Genomic DNA, 15135 nt, shown 5'->3' with positions numbered 1-15135 from the left:
CAGAGACAGTTTGCTCCTGTGCAAGCTGCTGCGCAGGTGTTACTTTGAGAGAAAGCATGAAAGACACGTTATCTGCAACAATCCCCTTTATAAGTGACTTCAAATAGATATCTAATCTGAAATAATGCCTGTGTTGAATGGCCTCTTTGGGTTTGTTTCACACCGTTTAACAGCACACAGCACATGTAATCTGAGTACTGAGGTGTGTGTGAGTATAAATGCATCCCTCAGCATCTTCTAAGCATGTTCTTTGTGATCCCAGATTCATTTGTTTCACTTACTAAGCACGTAGTACGGTGTAGGGTTCTCCATGGAAATTTCCACACCTGCAAGAGTCTGACTGTCACACTGTGAATTTGCCAATAAGTGCTAGTATTGGCAATGAGTGTGTGAAAGGTCCTTGTCAAGATACAATAGCCGCACTGTGGGCTTGTAATGTGAGGCCCTAGATAGGAATACGTGGGACAATAGGCGCATTGGAGAGGAAAAATATAACCATTATGCAAATTTCAGGTCAGTCACTTAGTACATTTCCAAACACAGAGAGCGATACTGATGGATAGAAGTCAAACAAATTCTAACATACCTGCCCATTAATAAGAATAAAAAAAGGCTTCACAATGAACATCTGTGTGTGTGTGTGTGTGTGTGTGTGTGTGTGTGTGTGTGTGTGTGTGTGTGTGTGTGTGTGTGTGTGTGTGCGTGCGCATGTGAGTTCAAACCTTTGACCCTACAGCTCCTGTCCAGCTATCATTATGAAACCAAGATAGCAACTGTGGGAGATTCAGTGCAGCATATGTGGGTCGCAGAGTGTCTCAATGCTTGACAAAACTAGTGGACTTTCACCTGGCTGATTACAGTGTTTGTGGGAGCAGCTGGCAGCCTTACCTTTATGAGGCAAAGCCAGAGCTCCTCAAGTCCTCAGGTATGGGCTTCACCCACCTTATGCATGATTGTAACTTCTTATTGATTTAGTCTTATTGAATTATCTTATTTTCATCCTGTGAGGCGCTTTGTCGACTAAAAACAAATAAAGCTATCAATATTCTTAGTAAAAAATACGTATAGTGATTTCAGGGAGCTTGCTGTTAAGGAAAAAGACATAAATTAGATGAGGTGGTGTAAGGACATGGTACAGCTTTTGAACTCTTCATTGAGCAATGTTTTTTGTGTTGTTCCTCTTTTCTTCTTCTCCATCTGCCTCTTCCAGTAATACAGTAGTCCTGCACTGTACACCCAGTATTAGCACTGGCTGAAAGTGTCTCCTGCCCTCTGTATGTTCTCTCTGACATATGCCAGTCAGTTGAAGTTTGTTTGATCTCACTGTAAACTGCAGCAAATGTATTCACATGAAATATAATACGATCATGAGCTGTTTCCTGATATCCACTTGTTCTTGATCTTTATTCAGTACACATGCCCAGACTCTTTGTGTGGCCTTCCAGTAGAGTGGATTATCAACTATTCATGACTACCACAGTGATGCAACAAGCTTGTGCAAGAATGGATGATTCAGACACACATGACATGAAATGTGTCCGGGGTCACGTAGTAAAAGGTTTGTAAAGTGATGTAATGTGCATGTAAGGCCTACATATTTTTCATATTTTTAGTGAAAAGTGAGTAACATTAACGTAGCACAGAAGGTGTCTGTTGACCTCGGTGGTAAATCTTTATAAACGTTTTGTAAAATTAACAAAGAAGTTGAAACATTACTTTCCAACATTGCCTGTGCTGTTCAGATCAATCATTACAAGCAGGGTTTGTATGTACAAATATCTTCTTATTTAACCTTCAGCAAGAAAGTAAACCAGCACATGGCCATAAAATGTGTTACATAAACACTTGGTGTTTTCCATCATGTCTGATTAATTCATGCTTTCCTAAACAGTCATATCTTGTTCCTTTTACAGATAACAGCATGGTATTTTTTTTTTGTGATTCTCTGTCCTAGAAAGAGATCTTTTTACACCCTAGCAGTCAGTACCAAGTGTTTTATGGATTTATGCACGTACCGACCTTATCATGAACCAACAGAATAACAAACTGCAAATTTTTATTTGGCTATAAAGTCAGTTTACTAGCACCACTCCTGCATGGTTCTGAGGTGAAGCTTTTTCTCAGCCCGACCTACATTCAGTATTGATTATCTCAATAAGGTGCAGTTACTGCTATGATAAGACTGTCCTCTTTTCTCTTGATGTTGATAAGGTTGTTACTGAGTGACCAGGCTGGGTAAATGTTACTCATGTGTAACAGTCATCATTAAACAGTGAAGTTTTAATAACATTGTTTGTTTGGTCTGTGAGCTCCGGGGGGGGCAAAGGTTAAACTAAGTGGAAACATACAAAATGTGAACACGCTCCTCAAGTCTTTACTGCGTTCTCCACCTTGATCTTAATCTGAATCTTAAAAATATGTAAACTAGGATAAAGAAATTCAATCGTTGTCATAGTTGAATCATATTTATCAGACTTGTTTGGAGTCACGTAAACACAGTGACAGTCAGCTGACACATTCTCAGAGCAGTGAGACAAACAAGTCTGTGTAACTATTAAACGCAGTATCATAAAAAGGCGTGAACAACCTTCTGACTTTTCACAGAAAAGCAAAGACACAAGAACAGTAATAAATGTAAGTGTTTTCATGCTGTCTGACTCAATAAGAGATGCAGTCAAGTGGCAATCTGATACGCATAGTTGCCTTTCCATGCTAGTCCAAAACTCTGTAAATCATTCAGATAAAAAGAAATAGTCGCCATCCACTTATGCATCTTAGATTGTATGAATGGGCAGCATGCATCTGACTGCATTCCGTGTTGCGTAAGAGAAGAAGATAAACAAACAGTGAGTAGACTTCATCTAGCCTAATCCCCCGAGAGCCTCAGTCACTGTTCGTCAAGTTCTCTACCGTACCACTAATGTCTTTATCAGCAGGGCCAATTTTAGACGAGGTAAACATGCCAAAGCACATGGTTACTGATGACACATTAGAACAAAGCTGGAGTAGCGCTCTCAGCAGGTTTTTACAATGTGCCATGTCTAAATCTGTGTTACTCTACTGTAGCTGTGTGCAGGCTTGGAATTGGTGCTACCCAGGAATGTTTATATAAATACCGGTGAGATGAAAATTGAATTTGTTTACAATGGCAACAGAGTGATGCTGTTATTTAATTGTGCCTGTGGTATTAAACACTTTCCCAACTAATTACACAGGTATTTTACTACATTTACTCCTGGCAGGAGCAACACATTCCAGTAGTAGATGGTCAGCCTGCGCAGATAAAGTTGGACCGGTTGCTAAAGTGGAAACTGCACCTCACCGGCCTCTGTTTTGATTCCTGGGAAAGATATGTGAGGTCAGGATGACAGGACGTTAGCTGGCTGACTGAGCCATGTTAAATTCAACCTTAACTGTAAAAAGTCTTGGTCATGGGCTTTTTTCCTGTATTAAAGGGTCGGTCTGTGTCCTGTGACATACAGAGGGAAAACTTTGATAACAGCCCCCGCTGTGTCGCAGGTGGGACCCTGTTTTCACTCGTCCTCCACACAGGAAAATTAGTTCATGTACTGTGGAACAACAGGGTTTATATATAAACAGTGGACACAGCTGTTTGGATTATTGGGTGGGGGTGAGGGGTTGTCTGACGAAAGAAATATAAAGGGTGGTGGTGGTTGTGGATGAAGGGAGAGGCATCAGTAAAAATAAGAACGGGGTGGAGAGAGTGAGCAAGAAGTCACACAAAGTGAGGATGAGAAAGATTATTGACTGGGGGTAAGATCACATCACCTTTCATCGCCTCTGAAAAACACAAAATACAGAATATTCCTGTACTTGTTTCAAGGATTTTTTTTTTTTTTTTACATTTTGGGAAATATGCATGATTTGTTTTCTTGCCGAGACCTGAGATATAAGAAGATTGATACCACTCTCTTTGTTACGTACTCTACATATGATGTTACAGTCAGCAGCTGGTTAGCTCAGCAGAAAGAATGGAAAGAGAAAACCAGCTTGCTGGGCTCTGTCTAAAGGTAACAAAATCCACCTCCCAGCATCTTTTAAGCTCACTTATCTAGTGTTGTCTGTTACTGCTCCTCTCCAGGAAAAATGTGGCACAGAAACACTGTAAAATCACAAAATGTTTATTTTAAACTTCAAGTTTTGTTTGTACGGAATAAACAAATGACATATGAAATGTAAATTTGAATGTTTCTGGTAGATTTTGTTCCCTTTGGACAGACCCAGGGACAGCGCTTGCTGTTTGCCCCTGTTTCAAGTCTTTATGCGAAGCTAAGCTAACCAGCTGCTGGCTGTATCCATATACTTAACGAGTACATATGAAAGTGTTATTGATTTTCTCATCTAACATTTGACATTAAAGGAAATTAGCGTCCCCAAAATGGGGAGCTGTTGCTTTAAAGGGTATCTGAGAGGTGATGCAGAGAAAACTATTGCTTAACTGTGTGTGTTTGTGAAGGATGTTTTGACTGGCTGTGTGTCCTCAAAGTTACAGATTCCTTCAAGGCCAAGGAAAACTTACAGTTGATTAACTCAGCATGGTGGGTGTGGGCTAAACCAGACTACACTGCATGTTTTCAATTTCTGACAATATGTTATGAGAAAAGTTGGACACGTAATTGGAGCACTGTGATATTGCATTATTTACTTCACTGTCTGGGTTGTTGTTAATAGTTAGCGAGCAAGTAGTTGATGATAAGCCAGCTGTTAATTATTCACTATTAACCTTATAATGAGCATAAACAAACAGCATGTTCCTCTAATTTAATAGCCCAATATTAATGTTATAAATCAAAGTGCATGCTACATAAAATATGTATCAATACTGTCAATAAAAGTTGTAAAAAATGCTATAAAGTATAAAGTGTGGTTAGTGTATTTAAAGAGGTCATCAATTTTATTAAGAATAATTCCACTGAGATGTCCCTTTGAGATGCACAAAGTCAAAAATACACAGATAAAAAAACAAAACAGTATAATTAGATATTTCACAATCTCTGTGACTGGGGGGGCTTGAACTTCCTAGCTCTTTTTTAAGTTCTTTCTAATTATCACTACAAGGGCTCATACATTGTGTATGATGCAACTCAACTGAATAGGAAAAGGAGGGTGGTAGAGGAATAATCCAGATGTTTTGACTTAGTACCTACATACCACACTCTGTCTATTCATAGTTCAAATCTTACAGTTTAACATCATTAAATGTTTATTTTTATTTAGACAGTTACAATTATTTCATGTCACTGGTGCAGGGACTGTCACCTCACAGCAGGAAGGTTCTGGGGCCTTCCTGTGTCAGGTTTGTTTAATCGGTGACTCTAAAGGTTTGAATGTGAGTGTGAACAGTTGTTTGTGTCAGTCATGTGACCTCTCACTGAGTGTCAACTGGGATAGGCTCCAGTCATCCATGACCATGCAAACAATGAGAAGTTATAGGTATTAAATGGATGGATGAGCTGTCAAAACAAAACACATAAAAAAAATACACCTAAAGTAGCATTATGTCGTTTTTTTATGTGCAGCACTTGAACGCAGCACAGCCCCGCAGACTGTAATGATGATCCGTCAGTTTCGGGCGGAGCAGGGCGGGGCCGGGACGAGGAGGACGAGGGGGACGTGACTGCCTCGATTGACGTTTGTTGTGAACGGATACCAACATGTTGTTTATTTATCCTCTTACGTGCAAGTCCCGTCCGGTACTCACACTCAGAACATTACAGCATGAGTACAGAGTGAGCTGATGTGCTGGATTTCACACTAAGACTTTATAATCTACTGTCTCTTTAAGAAAAACAAACACAACACACCTGTAGTAGTTCACTCACTAACACCTGGTTTCACATGAACCTCACTTCAAATGTATTTGTCATTGTACTATTCAACTTTATGTTTCTTTGAAGGCTTTGGGAAATATTAAACTCCATTTCTCAGACAGCTATAGTTACAGTTACCTTGGAGATGAAGACTTTACACATAAAACACGATGCAGTGTTACAGGTTAAACCACTCCACAGTATAGAAAAAAGCTGAATCATCCTTACTATACGTAGCAGTTACTGAACATAACAGGAATATAAAGCTGCACATAGATTTGATTCATGAAATAAATTGAGTAACTTCATTTTGTGGTATTGCGACTTTTACATGAGTAATGGAGGCTTTTTTTTTTGGGTGTTACTGTTTTATTCTACTGTATTCCCAAAAATGTATGATCTTGATTTTATTTTAAAATATATGCCAAATGGATAAATTCTGGTCTTTCTAAGTATTTCTATTTGTAATTATTTGTTATAATAGCACAGAGCATGTGTAAATCATAATGAAAGTAAATATATAAGTCATTACTCTAGAGACTCTGCTGACAAATAAGAGGAAATGGAAGTCTGAGTGCTAATCTTAGTACACTTGTTCTCAGTGTAGCGGGCCCCCGTGGTGTATCCTGGACTACATGTAAACAAGCTGCAGGGAAACTGTCTAGGATTAGCCAGCTTGCATGTGCTCACTCACATACACACACACACACACACACACACACACACACACACACACACACACACACACACACACATACACGTGTTTTGGGGTGAGGTCCAAATACAATCAGGCAAATTCTAGTTTAGTCATTATGATATAATCATCAAAATAACAGATGTGCTGTGCATGCACTTGTGTTCTTAAAGAGAACACCATTGTTTAGTAACATAAAAACACACACAGTATACAGAGGCAGGGTCAGGAAAACATCCTGAGCAATACTGTCCTGTACAGTAAATACATTTAGGGTCCTCTGCACAATATAGCATTCAGGGGATTAATGCTCGAAACAGTTTACTCAATCAGCAAACCAGCAACTGACGTTAATCCTTGACAGACCGACGGATAAACAAGCTCCAGTTTCCTCTGATTGTGCAGTTAAAGGAAATCTTGTCAGCTCCAAGTCCTGATATCATTTTCACAACAGTTCCATTAAATTCTCTGTGTCACAGTAAACTCAGAGGCTTGTAAACATTCATAACAAAACAGGCTCTGTGCCTGGCTATGGCCTTCTTTATCCCAGTATAGGACTTAATATAATATCCCTAAAGAAGCTGCTCTGGATGATAGAAAGGATCTGTGTATGGAATAAAGAAGAGTGGAGGAAAATGAGAAGCACTGAAGAATATGAAAGAAGAGAAGTGTTTTTCTGTTTCTCGTCCCTCAGTGTGTCACTCAGTCAGTCACATGCTCAGCTGTTCTGTCTGACTGCCAGGCTCTGCTCTCTGAGTGTAATCTCTGTTGACTAGTCAGCAGAGGGAGGGAGAGAGGGGGCCGAGATGGAAGGCAGGAGGGCTGCGACGCAATCTAGGTCGTCCACCAGTAATCCAACAGAGTGGAAGTATGTCGTGGGCATACGATGCCAAATGCTGAGCTCACCCCAACTCCTCTTCTTTGCCCTCTGTCCAGCCAAGTTCTTGTCTCATGACAGACCTCCTACAGTGTGCCTTCAACTACAAGACTCACATGCTCTGATGTTATCTGTGAGAAATTCCTCGACCTTGATAACTGCTGTCAAGTAAGGGGGATAAAATGAATAGGAATTAACATCAAAACATGACCTCAGCTCACCCAGTGTGAGTGTGTTATTTCCTTCACAAATCAAAAGTGCTGAATGTAACCCAGTGTTTTCCAAACTGAAGCACACCATATAATTTCAAGCATATTAACCACAAAATAGCTTTGGCAACTGAAATTCAACATGGTGGAGAATGTGCACTGTATCTTTTCTTTACATTATCTCATGGTACATGGGGGCTTGTGGTTTCAAGTTTGGTTTGCAACATATTTGCTATATTCATTCTGAGGTTTTTGAGTCTTCTGGTGTTCTCCAGGCTTTTAACATTTCAGGTAATCTCCGACACAGCTTGCATTTACACTTGTTACACATGCCTGTTTGTGGAATTCAACTGTCTTGTGTTGAGTGACTCATAAATTAACATCTGTTCTGCCTTCATGACTTCCCAGTGACCTGATAGCAAGATGTGGTGATGAGGGGAGTGAGTGCCTCGCCTCATATTCGCTCACTCGGGTGTTGAGATGGACAAAGCAGGTAAGAGTTCAGACAGTGCACCCTGTGGCACAGATGTGCTGCAAATAGAACAGCAAACATCTACTACCTATTTGCTCAACTTAACCTTGCCACTGTGGTCAGTCAACTCGGTTATTATGTCACCAACTAAATGGCCTCAGGGAACAAAGTTTGAAGTACAACTTCAGCGTGGTTAATGTAACAGAATTGTTTGCAGTTTTTGGTGCATGTAATTGTGGCATGCACCATTAGGTGCAATGATCTTCATAATCTAAACTTGGCATGATCTCAGTTTCAAGGTGATAATAGGAGGAATACAAGTATGATGTTTACCAAAAACATCACATAAAATGCTGGGCAAAAAGTACCATCTTTAATCAAAGTTTGATACAAGAGATTATGTTGACAATTACTGCATTTCAAGTTAAACTTCAAAATACTATGCTGCCCTCTTATGGTCAGATACTCACGCCAAACACAAAGAAACCATGTAAAACATGCATAAAATGTCCTAGTATTCAGGACAAAAGCCTACTTTCAACCATGAGGCAACTACCAACAAAATGAAAGGCACGAATAAAATAATTATTTTAGACACAATGAGTCCCATTATGGACCTTGTAATTCTTTTGAAAGTGTGTCTGATAAAAAAAATGTGTACACTTCACTCAAAAACAAAACATATAAAAGTGCAATATGGAAGTAGGAAAAAATATTTACAAACGAAAACGGAGAGCGTCGTGGGTAAATGTGGGTACAGAGTATGTGATGTAACTGCTGTGTGGACTGCTGAAATAAGGAGCAGCACTGGCTCTTGTGTAGACGGGGAATGAGGCCTCAGTGTACACATGCATCCTCTTCTTGATGGGCTTAGCAGCTCCATTAGCAGTGAGTCCCTGGTGTGTGCTGCCCCCTGTTGAACACATTGGTGAACTTCTAGCTGAAGCTTGAAGGAGGAGAGGCTCCTCAGAGTCCCAGGTCAAGCTCCTCTTTGTCCCAACTCGTCCATGTGTAGACCGAGGCTGCTGCTCTGCTCTGACCGGCACATTGGACAGAGGAAAAGCTCTGGAGGTCCGAGCAGAGGGACTGTCTCTCTTCAGGAGGGATTCAATGGAGAAAGGACTGCTGAACTTCACCTCACATCTGATCTGAACAGCTCCACAGGCTGCAGGTTCAGGAGAATGGAGACCTGAGCAGTGCTCTGATGGTCTGCTCGTGGTCTCCATTTCCACTTTAGAGGCCAACTCAGGGAAGAGCTGCAGGATTCCTTTGAAGTGACGACGCACCATCTTTGCTGTGATCTGGCTGGGGTCCAGTTTCCAGTAGTTTCTCTTGCTGCCCAGTGAATCTGGAACCACTGGAATCTAAAAAAAAAAACACAACACAGGGTTTTTAGAGACAGAGCTTCAGTTGTTTCTGGAATAGAATAAAATCATTTGAAATATTTGAACCTTTGGAATAAAAACCTACCTTGACAAAACATTTGTTGGCTGATAGACAGACTCTGATGTTGTTCTCAACAGATTTTCTGTCTTCAGAGATTAGTGGTGCCAGCTTGTCCATCAACTAAAAAACATCAAGTAAAAATTTAATTAAAACGGTATTATTAAATTAAAGAGTATTCTTGAACAGTCATTGTAAAAATGTCTTGACTCTTTCTTACCTGAGTAAAAGTGAGCATCTTGTCTGGGGCGTCTTGGAGGACGACAGCGATCTTAGCCAGGTAGGTGGTGCACTTCCTGAACAGATGCTGCTGAGAGCTGCTGGCTGGAACAAAGAGAGGCAGCTGAGCTCCAAAGTTCTCCATCCTGTTCTGCTTCTTGTTTGTTGGAGAATCAGAAAGTCCCACACACAGAGCAGTGTGATCACAACCTCACTGAGTGCAGATGTGGACTGTGGATTTAAGTCCTGTTGGGACAAAAGGACATCAGAGGGTGTGTGCACTGCAGGTTAATGAGGACCTTTTGATAAGTAGATGAGCCATTACTGCTGGAGGTGGAGCCAGTGATCACATTAATAGTTTGTTTCCAAAAGTTCATCAGCATGTCTGCTTCTTTGTTCTTGTTAGTAATAAATAAGGCAATTGAACATTGGATATGTAATGCAATAATATGCATCTATTAGAACAAGTAAGAACAATCCAAGCCACAATAGATTAATGAACTACTATACAGTTATACACACACAACATATAACTATAATGTTTTAGCAGCGCCAATAAGTTCTACAAACCAATCATTTTAAGTGATTTATAGTTTCAGAATGATCAGAATATATTCCAATAGTTAACTTGTGATGATCTGAAAAGTTAAAATCACTATAGTTATTTTTGGTCCATCCGAGTCAGAGCAATACTCACATTGAAGTTGTTTTTAGTGGAGCAGCAAACAAACAGCTGATTCTCAACTGTTCGCAGGTGTATGTTGATCCTGATTCAGTTTCTGCTACTGTGAAATGTTGCCTTCAGTAAAAATCTCACAAACTTGAACCTATCCTTTTCTATTTTATTCAACATTTTTTCTTAAGTTAAGAGGCTACATTAACATGTTGTTTTTCAGCCCCTCAAAGGCTCAAATGCTGGTCTGATGATCCACAATACACACCGACATTCCAGTGAGCAATCCAATCACATTCCAGCAGTTTGCACGTTACTCCATTAAAGTCAAACCCATTCCTTTTTGTCCCACATAACGACAAAGCTCATTTACATCAGTGATCCCCATTCAGATGCATCAACACATTACCTGTGCTGAATGCCATGTGCAAAAACAAGTTTAGTACTCGACTGATGGAGGGCTGTGAGTCTGCAGGTTTCCATTTTGACCAAACACTCATCCAGCTGATTTCACTTGTCTTTGATTAAAGCTGTGCTGCTCAGCTGCTCTGGGGTCTGTTCCAAGAAGCAGGTTCAGTAAAGCGTCTGGATGATATCGCTGAACCTGGTTCAACTTAGATTTAAAGGTGTTTTATTCAGAAAGATTATCAAATGATAAAACATTACTATCAAAAAAAGACCCAGTGTTCTGCCATTATAATAACTATTCCCCTCAGAATATATCATACTCCTTCAGAGTGAAGTGAATGAGCAATGGAAACATAATCTATTAGAATAAGATAAGACCACCACAGAGAGGCACATAATTGTTTGACAGTTTAAGAGTTATTCACTTTATAAAGAAGAGTTAGACATTTAGATTTCTTGACACAGTAACATTGACTTTTCAGAACAACTAATTGAAGCTGGCTCATTGGTTCTGAATTCAGGCAAGATATAATCATCGAGTGTTAGTAAATATACAAATATTAATCATATTTCACCATTTCAAAGACATTTTTTTAGAAATAAAAACTATTATCATGAAACTGAAACATGTTTTGAATGAAGCTCAGATGTGACCAAATACTTTTCCAGTTACACACCAGTCAAACCATTGTGTTTGTTGTGATCACCCATTTGAACTGTGATTGTCACCTCTTTCATCACGGCCTTTGTTCTGTGAGGGTGATCTACTTTGAGAAGGAGCACACTAAATATTTATTATGGATTCTTTACATCATCTGCAAAATATCAAAGTCAAAATGTTGCTTGATAAATGAAACAATGTCTACTAATAATAGTTTATACTTATTTTAGGTTTCTCTTGTTCATTTAAAACAGCAATATTATGCTGTTTAAGTGATGAAGAATGCCTAACATCTTTGTAGTATCCTCATTCATCTCAAGGGATACCTTTTCTCAAGAAGGTATGTTGATTTGTTTGTATGGGCATACTGAAGCAGTCTGTCTGTGATGTGAGTCTGTTTTAAGTCCTCACACTCTTGACTCCAGTTGAAACATAGTGTTGGTGTTTGATGTGTTCAGGCTAGTTCAAAATAAGATTCAAAGGTGTTCAGATTCATCGTTAAAGCAAACAATGGTAATGGTATAAGATTGTTTTGGACCCTCTGCTTAAACTTTTTTATTTAATTCTCAGACATTCGTGTTTTATAAATTCCACTTCGAAATCTACCTGTATAGAATGAGATGATGGAAATCAGACCTTTACACAAAATGTCCACCAGCAACTAGAGTGAGTAACACTCACTGACAGTGGCACTGTAATGGACTACGACAGTAATCCTTTTTATACTGTTATTTTCTGTATGAAGAATCTGCAAGTCATGTCATAATGAGTTATGTAATGTAAAGTAACAACATAAGCACAGAAATAATTTAAATTCTCATCACCCACTACCACATCCACACTGCTATATTGAATTTAAACACACAACTTCACTGGATACAGATACAAAAAGCATGACAAAGATGAAGAAAAACAAAGAAAATCTAAGTTTAATTTTAGGACTATTGTAAGATTCTAACAAATATTTACATGAATGACCATAAATGTCACATGCAGTAACACTTAAAACATTGATTTAAGATTTAAACATGAGTATATTATTTTGTACACCACCTTTCTGTAAAGGTGGTGTACAAAATCGAAAATTCATCCAGAGTAATAAACACATTTCAAAGCTGATTTAACATTTAGTTGATCTTCAGATAGAACATATGATATTTAGAAAAAGTTTGGATTTTGTGTTATTTCATTTTTGGGGAGTAATTGGAAGTCTCACAATGTGATCACTGGCTCCACCTCCAGCAGTAATGGCTCATCTACTTATCAAAAGGTCCTCGTTAACCTGCAGTGCACACACCCTCTGATGTCCTTTTGTCCCAACAGGACTTAAATCCACAGCTGACCACTTCAGGTCCACATCTGCACTCAGTGAGGTTGTGATCACACTGCTCTGTGTGTGGGACTTTCTGATTCTCCAACAAACAAGATGCAGAACAGGATGGAGAACTTTGGAGCTCAGCAGCATCTGTTCAGGAAGAGCACCACCTACCTGGCTAAGATCGCTGTCGTCCTCCAAGACGCCCCAGACAAGATGCTCACTTTTACTCAGGTAAGAAAGAGACATTTTACAATGACTGTTCAAGAATACTCTCGCATGAAAAACACATAATTCTTTTAAGACCGTTTAATTAAATTTTTACTCTTTTTTTTTTTAGTTGATGGACAAGCTGACACCACTAATCTCTGAAGACAGAAAATCTGTTGAGAACAACATCAGAGTCTGTCTATCAACCAACAAATGTTTTGTCAAGGTAAGTTTTTATTCCAAAGGTTCAAATATTTCAAATGATTTTATTTTATTTTATTCCAGAAACAACTGAAGCTCTGTCTCTAAAAAACATGTGTTGTGTTTTTTTTTAGATTCCAGTGGTTCCAGATTCACTGGACAGCAAGAGAAACTACTGGAAACTGGACCCCAGCCAGATCACAGCAAAGATGGTGCGTCGTCACTTCAAAGGAATCCTGCAGCTCTTCCCTGAGTTGGCCTCCAAAGTGGAAATGGAGACCACGAGCAGACCATCAGAGCACTGCTCAGCTCTCCATTCTCCTGAACCTGCAGCCTGTGGAGCTGTTCAGATCAGATGTGAGGTGAAGTTCAGCAGTCCTTTCTCCATTGAATCCCTCCTGAAGAGAGACAGTCCCTCTGCTCGGACCTCCAGAGCTTTTCCTCTGTCCAATGTGCCGGTCAGAGCAGAGCAGCAGCCTCGGTCTACACATGGACGAGTTGGGACAAAGAGGAGCTTGATCTGGGACTCTGAGGAGCCTCTCCTCCTTCAAGCTTCAGCTAGAAGTTCACCAATGTGTTCAACAGGGGGCAGCACACACCAGGGACTCACTGCTAATGGAGCTGCTAAGCCCATCAAGAAGAGGATGCATGTGTACACTGAGGCCTCATTCCCCGTCTACACAAGAGCCAGTGCTGCTCCTTATTTCAGCAGTCCACACAGCAGTTACATCACATACTCTGTACCCACATTTACCCACGACGCTCTCCGTTTTTGGCTGTAATGTGTCGACATACCAGACAAACCAGCACTTTTTTTTTAATAAAATGTAAAAACTAATGATTTCTGTGTGTTTTTCCCAGTAAAAGTGCAAAAGAAGAAGAAAAACTGCAAACAAACTCACTCACTATCCTGATAAAACACTAAGTGATGCATCATTCATTACCACTGATCCAGACAGCTCTTATCTTAGGTATTATTACAGAGAGGTTCTAATATATTATTACATATAAAATTGCAAAATACATTATTTGTTTTCCCCTCACACCAGACAGTGAAGTGTTAATATAACTCTCAAACATTTCCTCTTATATTCTCATTATGTAATACACAATAACAATATTGATAATCAAGAGGAATGATTTCTAGAGACCTACACAGCAGCCAACATGATAATAAAGCGTTTCAGACAATCCTGTGTCCACATCTAAAGGTTCCAAACAACATTTTAGGATAAGACTTCACATAATACATACATACATGTTTACTGTGTGTCAGTGAAATGCTCCTACTTGTCTGGTCTGGGCTCAAATGAGGTGAAAATCACTGGAATGTTGCCAAAAGCTTTCCACTTAAAAACTTCAGTTAAGAGCATTGTTATTGTTTAATCACCCACATTCCAGTGTTTGTCACCTCATTTGGAAGCACAGACTCTTTTTCACATCTGTTACATATGTATTAAGTTTACTCTAGGACAAAAATAAACTGTAATGCAGTTAAAGTGCACACATTTACTCTTAGGCCTGCAGGTTGCACATTCAGTGTCAATTATGAGGTTTTGGTTTCATAAATGAACAGGCTGATAGAAAATAATAATTTAAAAATACAAATAATAACATACAGTAATACTTCTTATCTTAATGTCAAACCTTTGTGAACAAAATTGCATTTCAACAAGACAGACAATTTCTCATGTAAATCAGAGTAAATTATGATAAACTATACATTTATTTAATTTAAGCTTTTTTTGTTGGAAATGATTTAACCCTTTTTGTATTTGTGCAAATCAAATTCTTCTGTGTTTTCTTTGTAACAAAACTTCACTGTTATATTCACTATCTGGATTGTTGTTAGATAATAAAAGATTTGATGTATTTAATTAAGAATTTGAAATATTTTTTCACACCTGGTGTCATATGTCATC

General features: G+C 39.1%; 2 protein-coding genes across 5 annotated transcripts; one reads left to right on the top strand and one right to left on the bottom strand.

Annotated features, from left to right (window-relative positions):
- Positions 1-8434: 8434 nt before the first annotated feature.
- Positions 8435-10957, bottom strand: LOC113747496 (forkhead box protein G1-like). 4 transcript variants are annotated; one of them, XM_027287470.1, is made up of 5 exons: positions 10828-10956; positions 10443-10530; positions 9747-9991; positions 9554-9649; positions 8435-9447 (listed from the first exon to the last, which is right to left on the bottom strand). In XM_027287470.1, the coding sequence occupies exons 3-5, from the start codon at positions 9888-9890 to the stop codon at positions 8800-8802; spliced, it is 888 nt and encodes a 295-aa protein (XP_027143271.1). In that variant the 5' UTR covers positions 9891-9991; positions 10443-10530; positions 10828-10956; the 3' UTR covers positions 8435-8799. The 4 variants fall into 4 exon arrangements, with proteins under 4 accessions (XP_027143271.1, XP_027143273.1, XP_027143272.1 ...); XM_027287472.1 differs by having other exon boundaries at positions 10443-10527; positions 10828-10950; XM_027287471.1 differs by lacking the exon at positions 10828-10956 and adding an exon at positions 10687-10821.
- Positions 10958-12822: 1865 nt separating this feature from the next.
- On the top strand, positions 12823-14017 carry LOC113747498 (forkhead box protein H1-like). Its single transcript, XM_027287474.1, has 3 exons — positions 12823-13036; positions 13143-13238; positions 13348-14017. The coding sequence occupies exons 1-3, from the start codon at positions 12914-12916 to the stop codon at positions 13993-13995; spliced, it is 867 nt and encodes a 288-aa protein (XP_027143275.1). The 5' UTR covers positions 12823-12913; the 3' UTR covers positions 13996-14017.
- The last annotated feature ends 1118 nt before the right edge of the window (positions 14018-15135 follow it).

The sequence above is a fragment of the Larimichthys crocea genome, chromosome XIII, assembly GCF_000972845.2.
Source record: "Larimichthys crocea isolate SSNF chromosome XIII, L_crocea_2.0, whole genome shotgun sequence".
In the NCBI taxonomy this organism is placed as follows: Eukaryota; Metazoa; Chordata; class Actinopteri; family Sciaenidae; genus Larimichthys; species Larimichthys crocea.
Note: the sequence above shows the minus strand (reverse complement) of the source record. Positions and strands in the feature narration are given on the sequence as shown.